Source organism: Thalassophryne amazonica, chromosome 23 (assembly GCF_902500255.1).
Source record: "Thalassophryne amazonica chromosome 23, fThaAma1.1, whole genome shotgun sequence".
In the NCBI taxonomy this organism is placed as follows: domain Eukaryota; kingdom Metazoa; phylum Chordata; class Actinopteri; order Batrachoidiformes; family Batrachoididae; genus Thalassophryne; species Thalassophryne amazonica.
The window spans coordinates 5,873,850-5,889,043 of record NC_047125.1 but is presented as its reverse complement, the minus strand read 5'-3'; the positions used below and the strand labels follow the sequence as shown (position 1 = coordinate 5,889,043).

The 15,194-nt window shown below is 42.9% G+C and overlaps 1 protein-coding gene across 1 annotated transcript in view; it reads right to left on the bottom strand.

Annotated features, from left to right (window-relative positions):
• Nucleotides 1–15,194, bottom strand: part of LOC117504818 — a 3,434,143-nt gene that overhangs the window by 20,480 nt on the left and 3,398,469 nt on the right. The window contains exons 16-17 of the mRNA XM_034164343.1: nt 7,053–7,989; nt 1,083–1,256 (exon numbers count right to left, since the gene is read on the bottom strand). Of these exons, the coding sequence (XP_034020234.1) occupies nt 1,083–1,256; nt 7,053–7,989 (1,111 nt within the window). The remainder of the gene's footprint in view (nt 1–1,082; nt 1,257–7,052; nt 7,990–15,194) is intronic.

Here is a 15,194-nt window from a genome sequence, read left to right as displayed (position 1 = left end):
TTTTGGCTCATCTATTGACTGTTCATTTGTGCCCCCTGTTGTGGGTCCGTGTCACTACACTTTCCCCAACAACTTGCTTCAAATAAATCCAGGAGCAGAGTGGGCGGACCCTTCAGAGAGGACTGACGGACAGTGACAAGGGGTCATGCCGGCTCTCCCTGATCAGGAAAGAAACTCAGTTTCCTGCGTGGTCAGTCCCAGCAGAAGACTGCCCCTCCCTGAGCCTGGTTCTGCTGGAGGTTTCTTGCTGTTAAAAGGGAGTTTTTCCTTCCCACTGTCGCCAAGTGCTTGCTCATAGGGGGTCGTTTTGACCGTTGGGGTTTTTACGTAATTATTGTATGGCCTTGCCTTACAATATAAAGCGCCTTGGGGCAACTGTTTGTTGTGATTTGGCGCTATATAAATAAAATTGAAATTGAAATTGAATTGAATTGTTATTAATTGAGTTGTTCTGTTTTACCAGATAAAATTCTGACATTTCAGCCCATGACGGAGGACCCCATTTGCAGACCGCGGCCGCGGCCGGGATTATATCCTGCTGAGAGACCCTTTCCGGGAACGGGGACTCCTCCCTGACGGGTCAGCGCTTACCGGGGTGAAGGCATTCGAATTTCAGCGTCAGAGAGTTGACCACAGGTGAGAACTGTTTTTCTTATGTGCACGAATGGCATGTGGCTGGGAGTCATCATGGAGGGAAAAAAAACCTGTAATGTCTTTGAGCTTGACTGTAACGTGTGTAGAGCTGTGAGTTAAAAACAATACAGAAGACAGCTAAAGACCACTTTTGGGTCCGGAACAGCGTGTAAAAACTGTACAGGGTCGGGTCGTAAAACCTTCGATAATTGAGTTGTTCCCTTTTACCAGATAAAATTCTGACATTTCCATACAACCCGAGTTCAAATATCAAAGTGTTTCTGTCCTTACAAAGCTTTTTTAGATTCTTTGATCACTGGCAGCAGCAGGTGAAGAGCCTCATGTGAAGCACAGTATTTCTTCAGGTCAAATATCCATCAACACTCACACAGCATGACAGGGAGCAAAGCTGCAGCTTGACTCTGATTTTGCACACATCGAGTCCTGACCTGAGAGTCTCCAGGTGACAGTGTGGACTCTCCAGTCCAGCAGACAGCAGCTTCACTCCTGAATCCTGCAGATCGTTGTTACTCAGGTCCAGTTCTCTCAGACTGGAGGACTGAGAGCTGAGAACTGAGCTCAGAACTTCACAGCTTCTCTCTGACAGATTACAGACAGATAACCTGCAGAGACGATTAAAAAACAAGCATTTCACTTTAAATGGATATGAATTCAGTCACTGTTCAAACTAGTGGATGATAGTTCACTGGTGGTTGGCTCTCACTGCGGTATTGTATCACTTCCTGTTCCGGAGCACAGCGGTGTTTTTCTGTATCTGTTAGCTGTTTAATCTGCGCAGTTAGATTGATCTAGTTATCTAGATTACGATTTGTTTCCCAGTGTAATCTTTACGTGCCTTAACTAAAGCACTCCCTCTGCTGAATCACCTCTAAATTATTTACACATTATTCACTTTGCGTGTTTTTAGGAATCCGCTAGCTTAGCGTAGCTACTAGCTCTAGCCGGTTTAGCATGGCGGCTTCTCCTGTCTCTCCCGCACTTTTCTGCTCTGGGTGTGAAATGTTTAGTTATTCCTCGGCCTCCTTTAGCAGTAACGGTACTTGTAATAAGTGTAGCTTATTCGTAGCTTTGGAGGCCAGGCTGGGCGAATTGGAGACACTGTTATGTGTCGGACGCAGCTCGGAGAACCGACCAGCGTTTGAAGGACCCAGTATGAAATAAGCAGAGCACGGTACAAAGGCTAACTGAATTTAATACATAACAGTGATAATATAATAACAAAAAGGTGCGGCCTGGCGTGGTGCGCTCCCAGCAGCGCTAACGGTCCGGAGCCAGAAGCTGTTTCGGACCCAAGGACCCCGCCGACACCCCCCAGGTGGCCGCAACAACCGAGTCTGTGAAAGAAGGAACCATTATGTGAGTCCACACTCTACACACAGAACACTTAAAGGTGTACAAACAGCAAACACTTCCTGGCTTGATTACTGATCAGCTTCCCAACCTGCAGGCATGGAACATCCAGTTCACAAAACTCCACTGCAGTGGAAGCTGATACATGACTAACAAACAGCTCAATACAATAAGATGTGAGGGACACCACATTTACTGACTGTATAACTGTTAGTCACAAAATCTAACGTACCTCAGGAAGTGTGCTGACGAGCGTGAAACCTCACCCCCTCCTCTTTCACAGACTGTGCATCAAACCTGGACGTTCTCAGCATCCGCTGCTGATGAGATGGCTCCCGAGACGACGATCTCACCCGTCTGGTCACAAGGTCGAGTCTCTGGCAAATACACACTGTGCACTCCAGTCTTAAATGCCAACATGTTCCAATCCATCCAGATGCACCACAGCTGTGAGTCCTGACGAGTCGCAGGTGATCAGGGTGAGGTCCTGACAGCCTCAGCAACACAGCCACTCAGTCCCAAACGCACACCACCTGGGAGGAAAACCAAAAGACAGAAACAAACCGGCAGCCAGGCCCCCCCCAGCCATATAACAGACTCGGCTCCGCACCGTGGAAAATTCTACAGTTAGCCAGGCCCCTGTAGTCGGTGCGGACCAAGGTAGCTTAGCCGCCGTTAGTTCCCCCCTGGCAGATCCCGAGCAGCCGGGAAAGCAGGCTGACTGGGTGACTGTGAGGAGGAAGCGTAGCCCTAAACAGAAGCCCCGTGTACACCGCCAACCCGTTCACATCTCTAACCGTTTTTCCCCACTCGACGACACACCCGCCGAGGATCAAACTCTGGTTATTGGCGACTCTGTTTTGAGAAATGTGAAGTTAGCGACACCAGCAACCATAGTCAATGTCTTCCGGGGGCCAGAGCAGGCGACATTGAAGGAAATTTGAAACTGCTGGCTAAGGCTAAGCGTAAATTTGGTAAGATTGTAATTCACGTCGGCAGTAATGACACCCGGTTACGCCAATCGGAGGTCACTAAAATTAACATTAAATCGGTGTGTAACTTTGCAAAAACAATGTCGGACTCTGTAGTTTTCTCTGGGCCCCTCCCAATCAGACCGGGAGTGACATGTTTAGCCGCATGTTCTCCTTGAATTGCTGGCTGTCTGAGTGGTGTCCAAAAAATGAGGTGGGCTTCATAGATAATTGGCAAAGCTTCTGGGGAAAACCTGGTCTTGTTAGGAGAGACGGCATCCATCCCACTTGGATGGAGCAGCTCTCATTTCTAGAAATCTGGCCAATTTTCTTAAATCCTCCAAACCGTGACTATCCAGGGTTGGGACCAGGAAGCAGAGTTGTAGTCTTACACACCTCTCTGCAGCTTCTCTCCCCCTGCCATCCCCTCATTACCCCATCCCCGTAGAGACGGTGCCTGCTCCCAGACCACCAATAACCAGCAAAAATCTATTTAAGCATAAAAATTCAAAAAGAAAAAAATAATATAGCACCTTCAACTGCACCACAGACTAAAACAGTTAAATGTGGTCTATTAAACATTAGGTCTCTCTCTTCTAAGACCCTGTTGGTAAATGATATAATAATTGATCAACATATTGATTTATTCTGCCTAACAGAAACCTGGTTACAGCAGGATGAATATGTTAGTTTAAATGAGTCAACACCCCCGAGTCACACTAACTGTCAGAATGCTCGTAGCACGGGCCGGGGCGGAGGATTAGCAGCAATCTTCCATTCCAGCTTATAATTAATCAAAACCCAGACAGAGCTTTAATTCATTTGAAAGCTTGTCTCTTAGTCTTGTCCATCCAAATTGGAAGTCCCAAAAACCAGTTTTATTTGTTATTATCTATCGTCCACCTGGTCGTTACTGTGAGTTTCTCTGTGAATTTTCAGACCTTTTGTCTGACTTAGTGCTTAGCTCAGAAAAGATAATTATAGTGGGCGATTTTAACATCCACACAGATGCTGAGAATGACAGCCTCAACACTGCATTTAATCTATTATTAGACTCTATTGGCTTTGCTCAAAATGTAAATGAGTCCACCCACCACTTTAATCATATCTTAGATCTTGTTCTGACTTATGGTGTGGAAATAGAAGACTTAACAGTATTCCCTGAAAACTCCCTTCTGTCTGATCATTTCTTAATAACATTTACATTTACTCTGATGGACTACCCAGCAGTAGGGAATAAGTTTCATTACACTAGAAGTCTTTCAGAAAGCGCTGTAACTAGGTTTAAGGATATGATTCCTTCTTTATGTTCTCTAATGCCATATAACAACACAGTGCAGAGTAGCTACCTAAACTCTGTAAGGGAGATAGAGTATCTCGTCAATAGTTTTACATCCTCATTGAAGACAACTTTGGATACTGTAGCTCCTCTGAAAAAGAGAGCTTTAAATCAGAAGTGTCTGACTCCGTGGTATAACTCACAAACTCGTAGCTTAAAGCAGATAACCCGTAAGTTGGAGAGGAAATGGCGTCTCACTAATTTAGAAGATCTTCACTTAGCCTGGAAAAAGAGTCTGTTGCTCTATAAAAAAGCCCTCCGTAAAGCTAGGACATCTTTCTACTCATCACTAATTGAAGAAAATAAGAACAACCCCAGGTTTCTTTTCAGCACTGTAGCCAGGCTGACAAAGAGTCAGAGCTCTATTGAGCTGAGTATTCCATTAACTTTAACTAGTAATGACTTCATGACTTTCTTGCTAACAAAATTTTAACTATTAGAGAAAAAATTACTCATAACCATCCCAAAGACGTATCGTTATCTTTGGCTGCTTTCAGTGATGCCGGTATTTGGTTAGACTCTTTCTCTCCGATTGTTCTGTCTGAGTTATTTTCATTAGTTACTTCATCCAAACCATCAACATGTTTATTAGACCCCATTCCTACCAGGCTGCTCAAGGAAGCCCTACCATTATTTAATGCTTCGATCTTAAATATGATCAATCTATCTTTGTTAGTTGGCTATGTACCACAGGCTTTTAAGGTGGCAGTAATTAAACCATTACTTAAAAAGCCATCACTTGACCCAGCTATCTTAGCTAATTATAGGCCAATCTCCAACCTTCCTTTTCTCTCAAAAATTCTTGAAAGGGTAGTTGTAAAACAGCTAACTGATCATCTGCAGAGGAATGGTCTATTTGAAGAGTTTCAGTCAGGTTTTAGAATTCATCATAGTACAGAAACAGCATTAGTGAAGGTTACAAATGATCTTCTTATGGCCTCGGACAGTGGACTCATCTCTGTGCTTGTTCTGTTAGACCTCAGTGCTGCTTTGATACTGTTGACCATAAATTTTATTACAGAGATTAGAGCATGCCATAGGTATTAAAGGCACTGCGCTGCGGTGGTTTGAATCATATTTGTCTAATAGATTACAATTTGTTCATGTAAATGGGGAATCTTCTTCACAGACTAAAGTTAATTATGGAGTTCCACAAGGTTCTGTGCTAGGACCAATTTTATTCACTTATATATGCTTCCCTTAGGCAGTATTATTAGACGGCATTGCTTAAATTTTCATTGTTACGCAGATGATACCCAGCTTTATCTATCCATGAAGCCAGAGGACACACACCAATTAGCTAAACTGCAGGATTGTCTTACAGACATAAAGACATGGATGACCTCTAATTTCCTGCTTTTAAACTCAGATAAAACTGAAGTTATTGTACTTGGCCCCACAAATCTTAGAAACATGGTGTCTAACCAGATCCTTACTCTGGATGGCATTACCCTGACCTCTAGTAATACTGTGAGAAATCTTGGAGTCATTTTTGATCAGGATATGTCATTCAAAGCGCATATTAAACAAATATGTAGGACTGCTTTTTTGCATTTACGCAATATCTCTAAAATTAGAAAGGTCTTGTCTCAGAGTGATGCTGAAAAACTAATTCATGCATTTATTTCCTCTAGGCTGGACTATTGTAATTCATTATTATCAGGTTGTCCTAAAAGTTCCCTAAAAAGCCTTCAGTTAATTCAAAATGCTGCAGCTAGAGTACTGACGGGGACTGGAAGGAGAGAGCATATCTCACCCATATTGGCCTCTCTTCATTGGCTTCCTGTTAATTCTAGAATATAATTTAAAATTCTTCTTCTTACTTATAAGGTTTGAATAATCAGGTCCCATCTTATCTTAGGGACCTCATAGTACCATATCACCCCAATAGAGCGCTTCGCTCTCAGACTGCAGGCTTACTTGTAGTTCCTAGGGTTTGTAAGAGTAGAATGGGAGGCAGAGCCTTCAGCTTTCAGGCTCCTCTCCTGTGGAACCAGCTCCCAATTCAGATCAGGGAGACAGACACCCTCTCTACTTTTAAGATTAGGCTTAAAACTTTCCTTTTTGCTAAAGCTTATAGTTAGGGCTGGATCAGGTGACCCTGAACCATCCCTTAGTTATGCTGCTATAGACGTAGACTGCTGGGGGGTTCCCATGATGCACTGTTTCTTTCTCTTTTTGCTCTGTATGCACCACTCTGCATTTAATCATTAGTGATTGATCTCTGCTCCCCTCCACAGCATGTCTTTTTCCTGGTTCTCTCCCTCAGCCCCAACCAGTCCCAGCAGAAGACTGCCCCTCCCTGAGCCTGGTTCTGCTGGAGGTTTCTTCCTGTTAAAAGGGAGTTTTTCCTTCCCACTGTAGCCAAGTGCTTGCTCACAGGGGGTCGTTTTGACCGTTGGGGTTTTACATAATTATTGTATGGCCTTGCCTTACAATGTAGAGCGCCTTGGGGCAACTGTTTGTTGTGATTTGGCGCTATATAAAAAAATTGATTGATTGATTGATAGTTGATTCATACGGCAAAACCACTGACATGCATATGAGCTGAAAATGTATTATTTATTAGCTTGTGTCATTGTGACATAAGTATATTTGTTCACCTCCACCCTTTTTTTCCTGATCTGAACAATGAGTCAATCTGTGACTTAGAGTCACGATGATCTGAACTAAACCTCAAATTGTCCAATCTATTACATACAACCCAAGTTCAAATATCAAAGTGTCTCTGTACTTACAAAGCTTTTTTAGATTCTTTGATCACTGGCAGCAGCAGTAGAAGAGCCTCATGTGTAGCACAGTATTTCTTCAGGTCAAACACGTCTAGATGTTGATCTGAGGACAGTAAGATGAAGGCCAGAGCTGATAAATGAGAAGGAGACAGATGCCCTCCAGAGAGACTTCCTGAGCTCAGGGACTGTTCGATCTGATCCAGTAGAGAACGATCCTTCAGTTCATTCAGACAGTGGATCAGATTGATGTTTCTCTCTGCAGACAGATTCTCATCGAGTTTCTTCTTGATGTACTTGACTGTTTCCTGATTGGTCTCTGAGATTCTGTCCGTCTGTGTCATCAGGCCTCGTAGGAGAGTCTGATTGGTCTGCAGGGAAAGACCCAGAAGGAAGCGCAGGAACAAGTCCAGGTGTCCATTTGGAATCTGTAAGGCCTCGTCCACAGCACTCTGATGGAGACGTGTTAGTTTAGGTTTATCTTCAGACGTCTCAGACCTTCTGGATGTTGTTTGATCTTTGGACAGCAGGTTGAGTCCAGACTGGATGAAGGTCAGATGGACATAAAGAGCAGCCAGAAACTCCTGAACACTCAGGTGGACAAAGCAGAAGACCTTGTCCTGGTAGAGTCCTCTCTCCTCTTTAAAGATCTGTGTGAAGACTCCTGAGTACACTGAGGCTGCTCTGATATCGATGTCACACTCTGTCAGGTCCTCTTCATAGAAGATCAGGTTCCCTTTCTGCAGCTGCTTAAAAGCCAGTTTTCCCAGAGACACAATCATCTCCCTGTTCTCTGGATTCCACAGTGGATCTGTCTCAGCTCCTCCATCATACTTGACCTTCTTCACTCTGGACTGAACCACCAGGAAGTAGATGTACATCTCAGTCAGGGTCTCTGGCAGCTCTGGTGTGTCTCTGGTGTCCAACACGTCCTCCAGAACTGTAGTAGTGATCCAGCAGAAGACTGGGATGTGACACATGATGTGGAGGCTTCGTGATGTCTTCACGTGGGAGATGATTCTTCTGGACTGCTCCTCATCTCTGAATCTCTTCCTGAAGTACTCCTCCTTCTGAGGGTCAGTGAAGCCTCTGACCTCTGTCACCATGTCCACACACTCAAGAGGGATCTGATTGGCTGCTGCAGGTCGTGTGGTGATCCAGAGGCGAGCAGAGGGAAACAGGTTCCTCCTGATGAGGTTTGTCAGCAGAACATCCACTGAGCTCGACTCTGTGACATCAGTCAGGATGTCATTGATGTGGAAGTCCAGAGGGAGGCGACACTCATCCAGACCGTCCAAGATGATCAAGACCTGGACGTGTTGGAAGCTGCAGATTCCTGCTTCTTTGGTTTCAGGAAAGAAGTGATGAACAAGTTCCACCAAGCTGAACTTCTTCTCTTTCAGCACATTCAGCTCTCTGAAAGTGAATGGAAATATGAAGTGGAAGTCCTGGTTGGTTCGTCCTTCAGCCCAGTCCAGAGTCCACTTCTGTGTTAAGACTGTTTTCCCGATGCCGGCCACGCCCTTTGTCAGCACTGTTCTGATTGGTGGCTGAGTGTCAGCTGAGACTTTAAAGATGTCTTCACATGTGATGGTTCTTTGTGGTGAGTCTGTTTTCCTGGATGCTGCTTCAATCTGTCTGACCTCATGTTCCTGGTTGACCTCTGAAGCCCCGCCCTCTGTGATGTAGAGCTCTGTGTAGATCTCCTTCAGAAGAGTCGTCTTTCCTGCTTTAGAGATCCCCTCAAACACACGCTCAAACTTCTGCTTCAAATTAGATTTGAATTTACAACAACAAACTTCAGCAGCATTTTCTGAAAGAACAAACAGCACAGATCAGTTACTGAATGATGACATCACTTCCTGTTTCCCTGACAGAATTCACAGATGAATATATTTCAAACGGACAAACATCATGTGTCATTTAGCGTCTGTGTTAAATGTGGACAGAAGTCCTCTTACTGCTCTGCAGACAGTCAGCCAGCTCCTTGTAATTCCTTCTCCTCATGAAGGCCACTGTGAGGTCCAGGAAAACCAGTCGAGTGCTCCTCTGCTCCTCATCCTCACTCTGACTCTCCAAGTATTTTGTATCATTTGTCAGGAGAAACGTCTGCATCATCTTCAACTCATCTTTAACAAACATGACCATGTCCTTCTCGATAATCTGCAAAAGAACATAAACATGGACGTAGAAGAAATGTTTCAAGGAGCAGGAGCAGGCATTATGAAGAAACTCTTGAACGATGGACATAAACAGACCATAAACTCGTGGTTCAGGTCAGTTGGAAGTGGCTGAGAAGATGGAACCTCAGTGCTGCTTTTGATACTGTTGACCATAAAATTTTATTACAGAGATTAGAGCATGCCATAGGTATTAAAGGCACTGCGCTGCGGTGGTTTGAATCATATTTATCTAATAGATTACAATTTGTTCATGTAAATGGGGAATCTTCTTCACAGACTAAAGTTAATTATGGAGTTCCACAAGGTTCTGTGCTAGGACCAATTTTATTCACTTTATACATGCTTGCCTTAGGCAGTATTATTAGACGGCATTGCTTAAATTTTCATTGTTACGCAGATGATACCCAGCTTTATCTATCCATGAAGCCAGAGGACACACACCAATTAGCTAAACTGCAGGATTGTCTTACAGACATAAAGACATGGATGACCTCTAATTTCCTGCTTTTAAACTCAGATAAAACTGAAGTTATTGTACTTGGCCCCACAAATCTTAGAAACATGGTGTCTAACCAGATCCTTACTCTGGATGGCATTACCCTGACCTCTAGTAATACTGTGAGAAATCTTGGAGTCATTTTTGATCAGGATATGTCATTCAATGCGCATATTAAACAAATATGTAGGACTGCTTTTTTGCATTTACGCAATATCTCTAAAATTAGAAAGGTCTTGTCTCAGAGTGATGCTGAAAAACTAATTCATGCATTTATTTCCTCTAGGCTGGACTATTGTAATTCATTATTATCAGGTTGTCCTAAAAGTTCCCTGAAACGCTTTCAGTTAATTCAAAATGCTGCAGCTAGAGTACTGACGGGGACTAGAAGGAGAGAGCATATCTCACCCATATTGTCCTCTCTTCATTGGCTTCCTGTTAATTCTAGAATAGAATTTAAAATTCTTCTTCTTACTTATAAGGTTTTGAATAATCAGGTCCCATCTTATCTTAGGGACCTCGTAGTACCATATCACCCCAATAGAGCGCTTCGCTCTCAGACTGCAGGCTTACTTGTAGTTCCTAGGGTTTGTAAGAGGAGAATGGGAGGCAGAGCCTTCAGCTTTCAGGCTCCTCTCCTGTGGAACCAGCTCCCAATTCAGATCAGGGAGACAGACACCCTCTCTACTTTTAAGATTAGGCTTAAAACTTTCCTTTTTGCTAAAGCTTATAGTTAGGGCTGGATCAGGTGACCCTGAACCATCCCTTAGTTATGCTGCTATAGACGTAGACTGCTGGGGGGTTCCCATGATGCACTGAGTGTTTCTTTCTCTTTTTGCTCTGTATGCACCACTCTGCATTTAATCATTAGTGATCGATCTCTGCTCCCCTCCACAGCATGTCTTTTTCCTGGTTCTCTCCCTCAGCCCCAACCAGTCCCAGCAGAAGACTGCCCCTGGTTTTCATGGTCTTCTTCTTGGCCCTGCCAAACAACAGTGACTGCTCCTCCACCAACATGACAAAATTAAGAGCTTTTTCTCAGTGGTTTAAGCTACAACATATTGATTTACTGCTTGTGTTTATATACACTGAGGAAAATAAGTATTTGAACACCCTGCGGATTTTGCAAGTTCTCCCACTTAGAAATCATGGAGGGGTCTGAAATTTTCATCTTAGGTGCATGTCCACTGTGAGAGACATAATCTAAAAAAAAAAAAAAAAAAAATCCGGAAATCATTTATTTGTATGTTACTGCTGCCAATAAGTATTCCAACACCTACCAACCAGAAAGATTTCTTGCTCTCCCAGACCTGTTAATTTTTCTTTAAGAAGCCCTCTTATTCTGCACTCTTTACCTGTATTAATTGCACCTGTTTGAACTTGTTACCTGTATAAAAGACACCTGTTCACACACTCAATCAATCACACTCCAACCTGTCCACCATAGTCAAGACCAAAGAGCTGCCTAAGGACACCAGGGACAAAACTGTAGACCTGCACAAGGCTGGGATGGACTACAGGACAACAGGCAAGCAGCTTGGTAGAAGACAACAACTGTTATGATTATTTATTAGAAAGTGGAAGAAACACAAGATGACTGTCAGTCTCCCTCAGTCTGGGATTCCATGCAAGATCTCACTTTGTGGGGTAAGGATGAGTCTGAGAAAGCTCAGAACTACACAGGAGGACCTGGTCAATGACCTGAAGAAAGCTGGGACCACAGTCACTGTCATGCTTTGGTCCTGGACCGGCCCAGAACCTGCTTTTGTTCCCCAGTCTCCGTCCATTTCCCTGTCTTGGTTCTTCTGTTTAGCTCTGAGTGTTTATTTTCTGTTTCTTACACTTTAGTCTTGGTTTTATGATTTGTTACTTCACCCACGTTAAGTTTGGTTCTGGTTCTAGTCTCTGTTTCTTATTTAGTCATCATGTGTTATCACATTAGGTTTTGAGGATTATCTGTTACATTTCAGCCACTTATTGAGTTCTGTTCTAGTTTAGTCTTCATCCTTTACTTTCTGGTTATTCAGTCACTCTGTGCTGAGCACATTAGTCCTTCAGGTTTTTCTGTACACTCCTGCCACATGTTGAGTTCTCATCTAGTTTAGATCCAGCCTTTAATTTTCTGTTCTGTTTCTTTCGTTTCATTTGTTTATTCTGTTTCTCACATTTGGATTCTAGGTATCATTATTTCCTAATTGTTTAACATTTGTTCTGTCACATTCCTCTTTTTGCTGCTTTTTTCTGACACTCCCACCTGTCACTCCACTCTTGTCTCACTCAGCCACGCCTTCTTTCCTGCACCTGCATCTCATCACACCCTGATTATCCTCTGCTTTTAAACCCTTGTCTTCCACAGCTCACTGCTAGTTCGTTGTGCATTCAGCCTCATTCCAAGCCATCTGTATCCTGTTTTAGTCTGTGTTTTTGCCATTCTCGACTTCTGCTTGTCCTTGACTACGTTTTTGCCTGAGTCTGTTAACCTGCTTCCCCATGTCTGAACCCAGCCTGTTTTTTGCCACCTCTTATGTACCTGTTGCCCGTGCTGAAACTCTGCTTGTTTACTGACCACACCTCCGCCTGACGACCGTCCGTACTGCCGCCTGTCTGATTGTCTTCCTGTGCACCGACCAAGCCTGTTTCTGATTAAACCTCTACTAATCCTCCATCTGAGTAATGAGTCTGCCTTGGTGTCCACCCGCCTGCCGTGCCACTTCACCACATATCCTGACAGTCACAAAGATTACATTAGTAACACATGATGCTGTCATGGTTTAAAATTCTGCAGGGCAGCAAGGTCCCCCTGCTCAAGCCAGCACATGTCCAGGCCCATTTGCAGTTCACCAGTGACCATCTGGATGATCCAGAGGAGGCATGGGAGAAGGTCATGTGTTCAGATAAGACCAGAAAGTGCTTTTTGGAATCAACTCCACTTACCATGTTTAGAGGATGAGAACAACCCCAAGAAAACCATCCCAACCTTGAAGCATGGGGGTGGAAACATCATACTCTGGGGGTGCTCTTCTGCAAAGGGGACAGCACGACTGCACCATATTGAAGGGAAGATGGATGGGGTCATGTATTGTGAGATTTTGGCAAACAACCTGGATTTTTTTTTTTTTTTTAAGATTATGTCTCTCACAGTGGACATGCACCTAACATGAAAATTTCAGACCCCTCCATGATTTCTAAGTGGGAGAACTTGCAAAATCACAGGGCGTTCAAATACTTATTTTCCTCACTATATATATAGAAACACATTGTTTCTCTCACTTCCCCACCAGATCATTGTTTTATACCTTCGTTTCCAGCCCTTATCCTTGCTTTGTTCTTCAACTTGTTTTTTGACTCAGTGTTTATGACTTCCTGCTTGTTTTTTGGACCACGCCTTTGCCTCATGTTTTTGATACTGCTGCTTACTGTGGACTGCTATCTCATGTACCGAGCCTGGCTTGTCAACCCAGTAAAACCTTTTGACTGAGTCCCACCTGTGTCTGACCTCAGCATTTGCATCCTGCCTTTTCTTACCTCCCGACCTGATAAAACTACATTAATTGCATGTGGCTGTTTTGACCCAGTGAGGCACCTTTACTTGTTATGCTTCCCTAGCACCTCAGAATAATCCAATTCCTTAAAGCGCGTTTTACTTTAAATTCTCAGACACATTACGCTCTTGACACATTAAAAACAATATGGTGATTGTGTAAAACAATTGCAATATCACCAAAGCACATCGAGCTCGGCACACAAGTGCATCTAATCTTTAACTGCATCCACTGCTGAAGGAACAAAGCTTCTGGATTTGCTTTAAAGTGCAAGGCAAGAGATTCCTTTGGAAACTTCTAATATTTATACAGCACATCCAGAAAGTATTCACAGCACTTTGCTTTTTCCACATTTTGTTATTTACAGCCTTATTCCAAAAGGATGAAATTCATTTTTTCCCCTCAAAATTCTACACACAATACCCCATAATGACAATGTGAAAAATGGCTTTTTAAAGATGTTTGCAAATTTAGAAAAAACAAACAAAAAAGACTAAAAAAAATCACATGTATATAATTTCACAGCCTTTGCCATGAAGCACAAAGGCACACACCTGTCTACATACGCGTATAAGGTGCCACAGTTGACAGTGCATGTTAACAGAGCTTTCGGACTCTTTGCTGAATAAAATATCGACTGATGCTATATTTTATTGAACTTTCCTTTTTTCACCCATCTCCACAAACTTCAAACTTGTTCCAGCGTGTAATTTTTTTTTTTTTTAATTGACCCCTCCTTTCTGTCTGCTTCAGTGAACTGACTCATAAATAGTTATTATATGTATATAATGACAAACTCATACAGAACTTACTGTTGATTTCTGTATGTACATAAATAATCGCAGTGTAAAATAACACCAGATTTGTCATTTCAGTGCAAACTGGGATCACGGTATAAATTTGAGAATTACTATACCTCAGATGACTGAAAGAAAATTAACTTTAAAAAAAACAATTGTGTGGAAACAAAAAGGAATGATTTTGTTGCACTAACATGAGATTAAATAGAGGTGACACCCCAAAATAAATACTGCAATGTGACTGTTGCTACAAAAACATTATATCAATATACTGTATTATACAACTGTTAATTAATGCCTGAAAACTGATTCATACCACAAATCAGAGTATGACTAACTATGAAAACACTCAGATTTTAGTGTTAGTAACAGCTCACGTGTTTGCAGCAGATGTTTTGTTTTCAAAACCAGTTAAATTATCCATTGACTTGTACTTGTTCAGTGACACGCAGCTGGAACCTGTTTCAGACGAGTCTGCACTGTGATGGACACTGACAGAAAAACAACACCAACACATTAATCATAAATCCTAATTAAAAATAATGTCACTAATTGGAAATATCTAAAGTTACAATTTACTATACTTCATGTAATTACCTCTCTTTAAAATCCAAAAATTTCTGCTTTGACAGGTCACTTTTACAGCTGGGTTCTGGTCCAGATCCAGTTCCGGTTACAGCTGATTGTGCTGTGTCCTGCTGTGGCCTGGAACATATAACCAGAGCTCTAAGTGTGAATAATGATGGTGCGGCGAAGTGAGCGCTGAGCTCACATGGACAACAGTCACAATCACAGATCTTCATCTCACCTCTGATCTTTGGTCTGGATCTCATGGTCCCCACACAGAACGGGTTTTGAGGGTCCCTCCTCTGTGTGCTCACACTGATCCATAGCAGAGTCCACACCTTCACACAAACACAACACATTGTTCCATGACAAACTGCTGATGGTCTGATTTGTGTCCATTGTTTTGTATTTTGAGGTCAACTCACTTAAAATGAAGGAAAATCAAAATGACACACTGTGTGAGCATAAATCTATGTCTGAAGTTGTTTATCACTCACAGCCCTTTGCTGCTGCCACTATGGGCCCCTTCACACATAGTACAAATGTGGCTGAATTGCGCATGA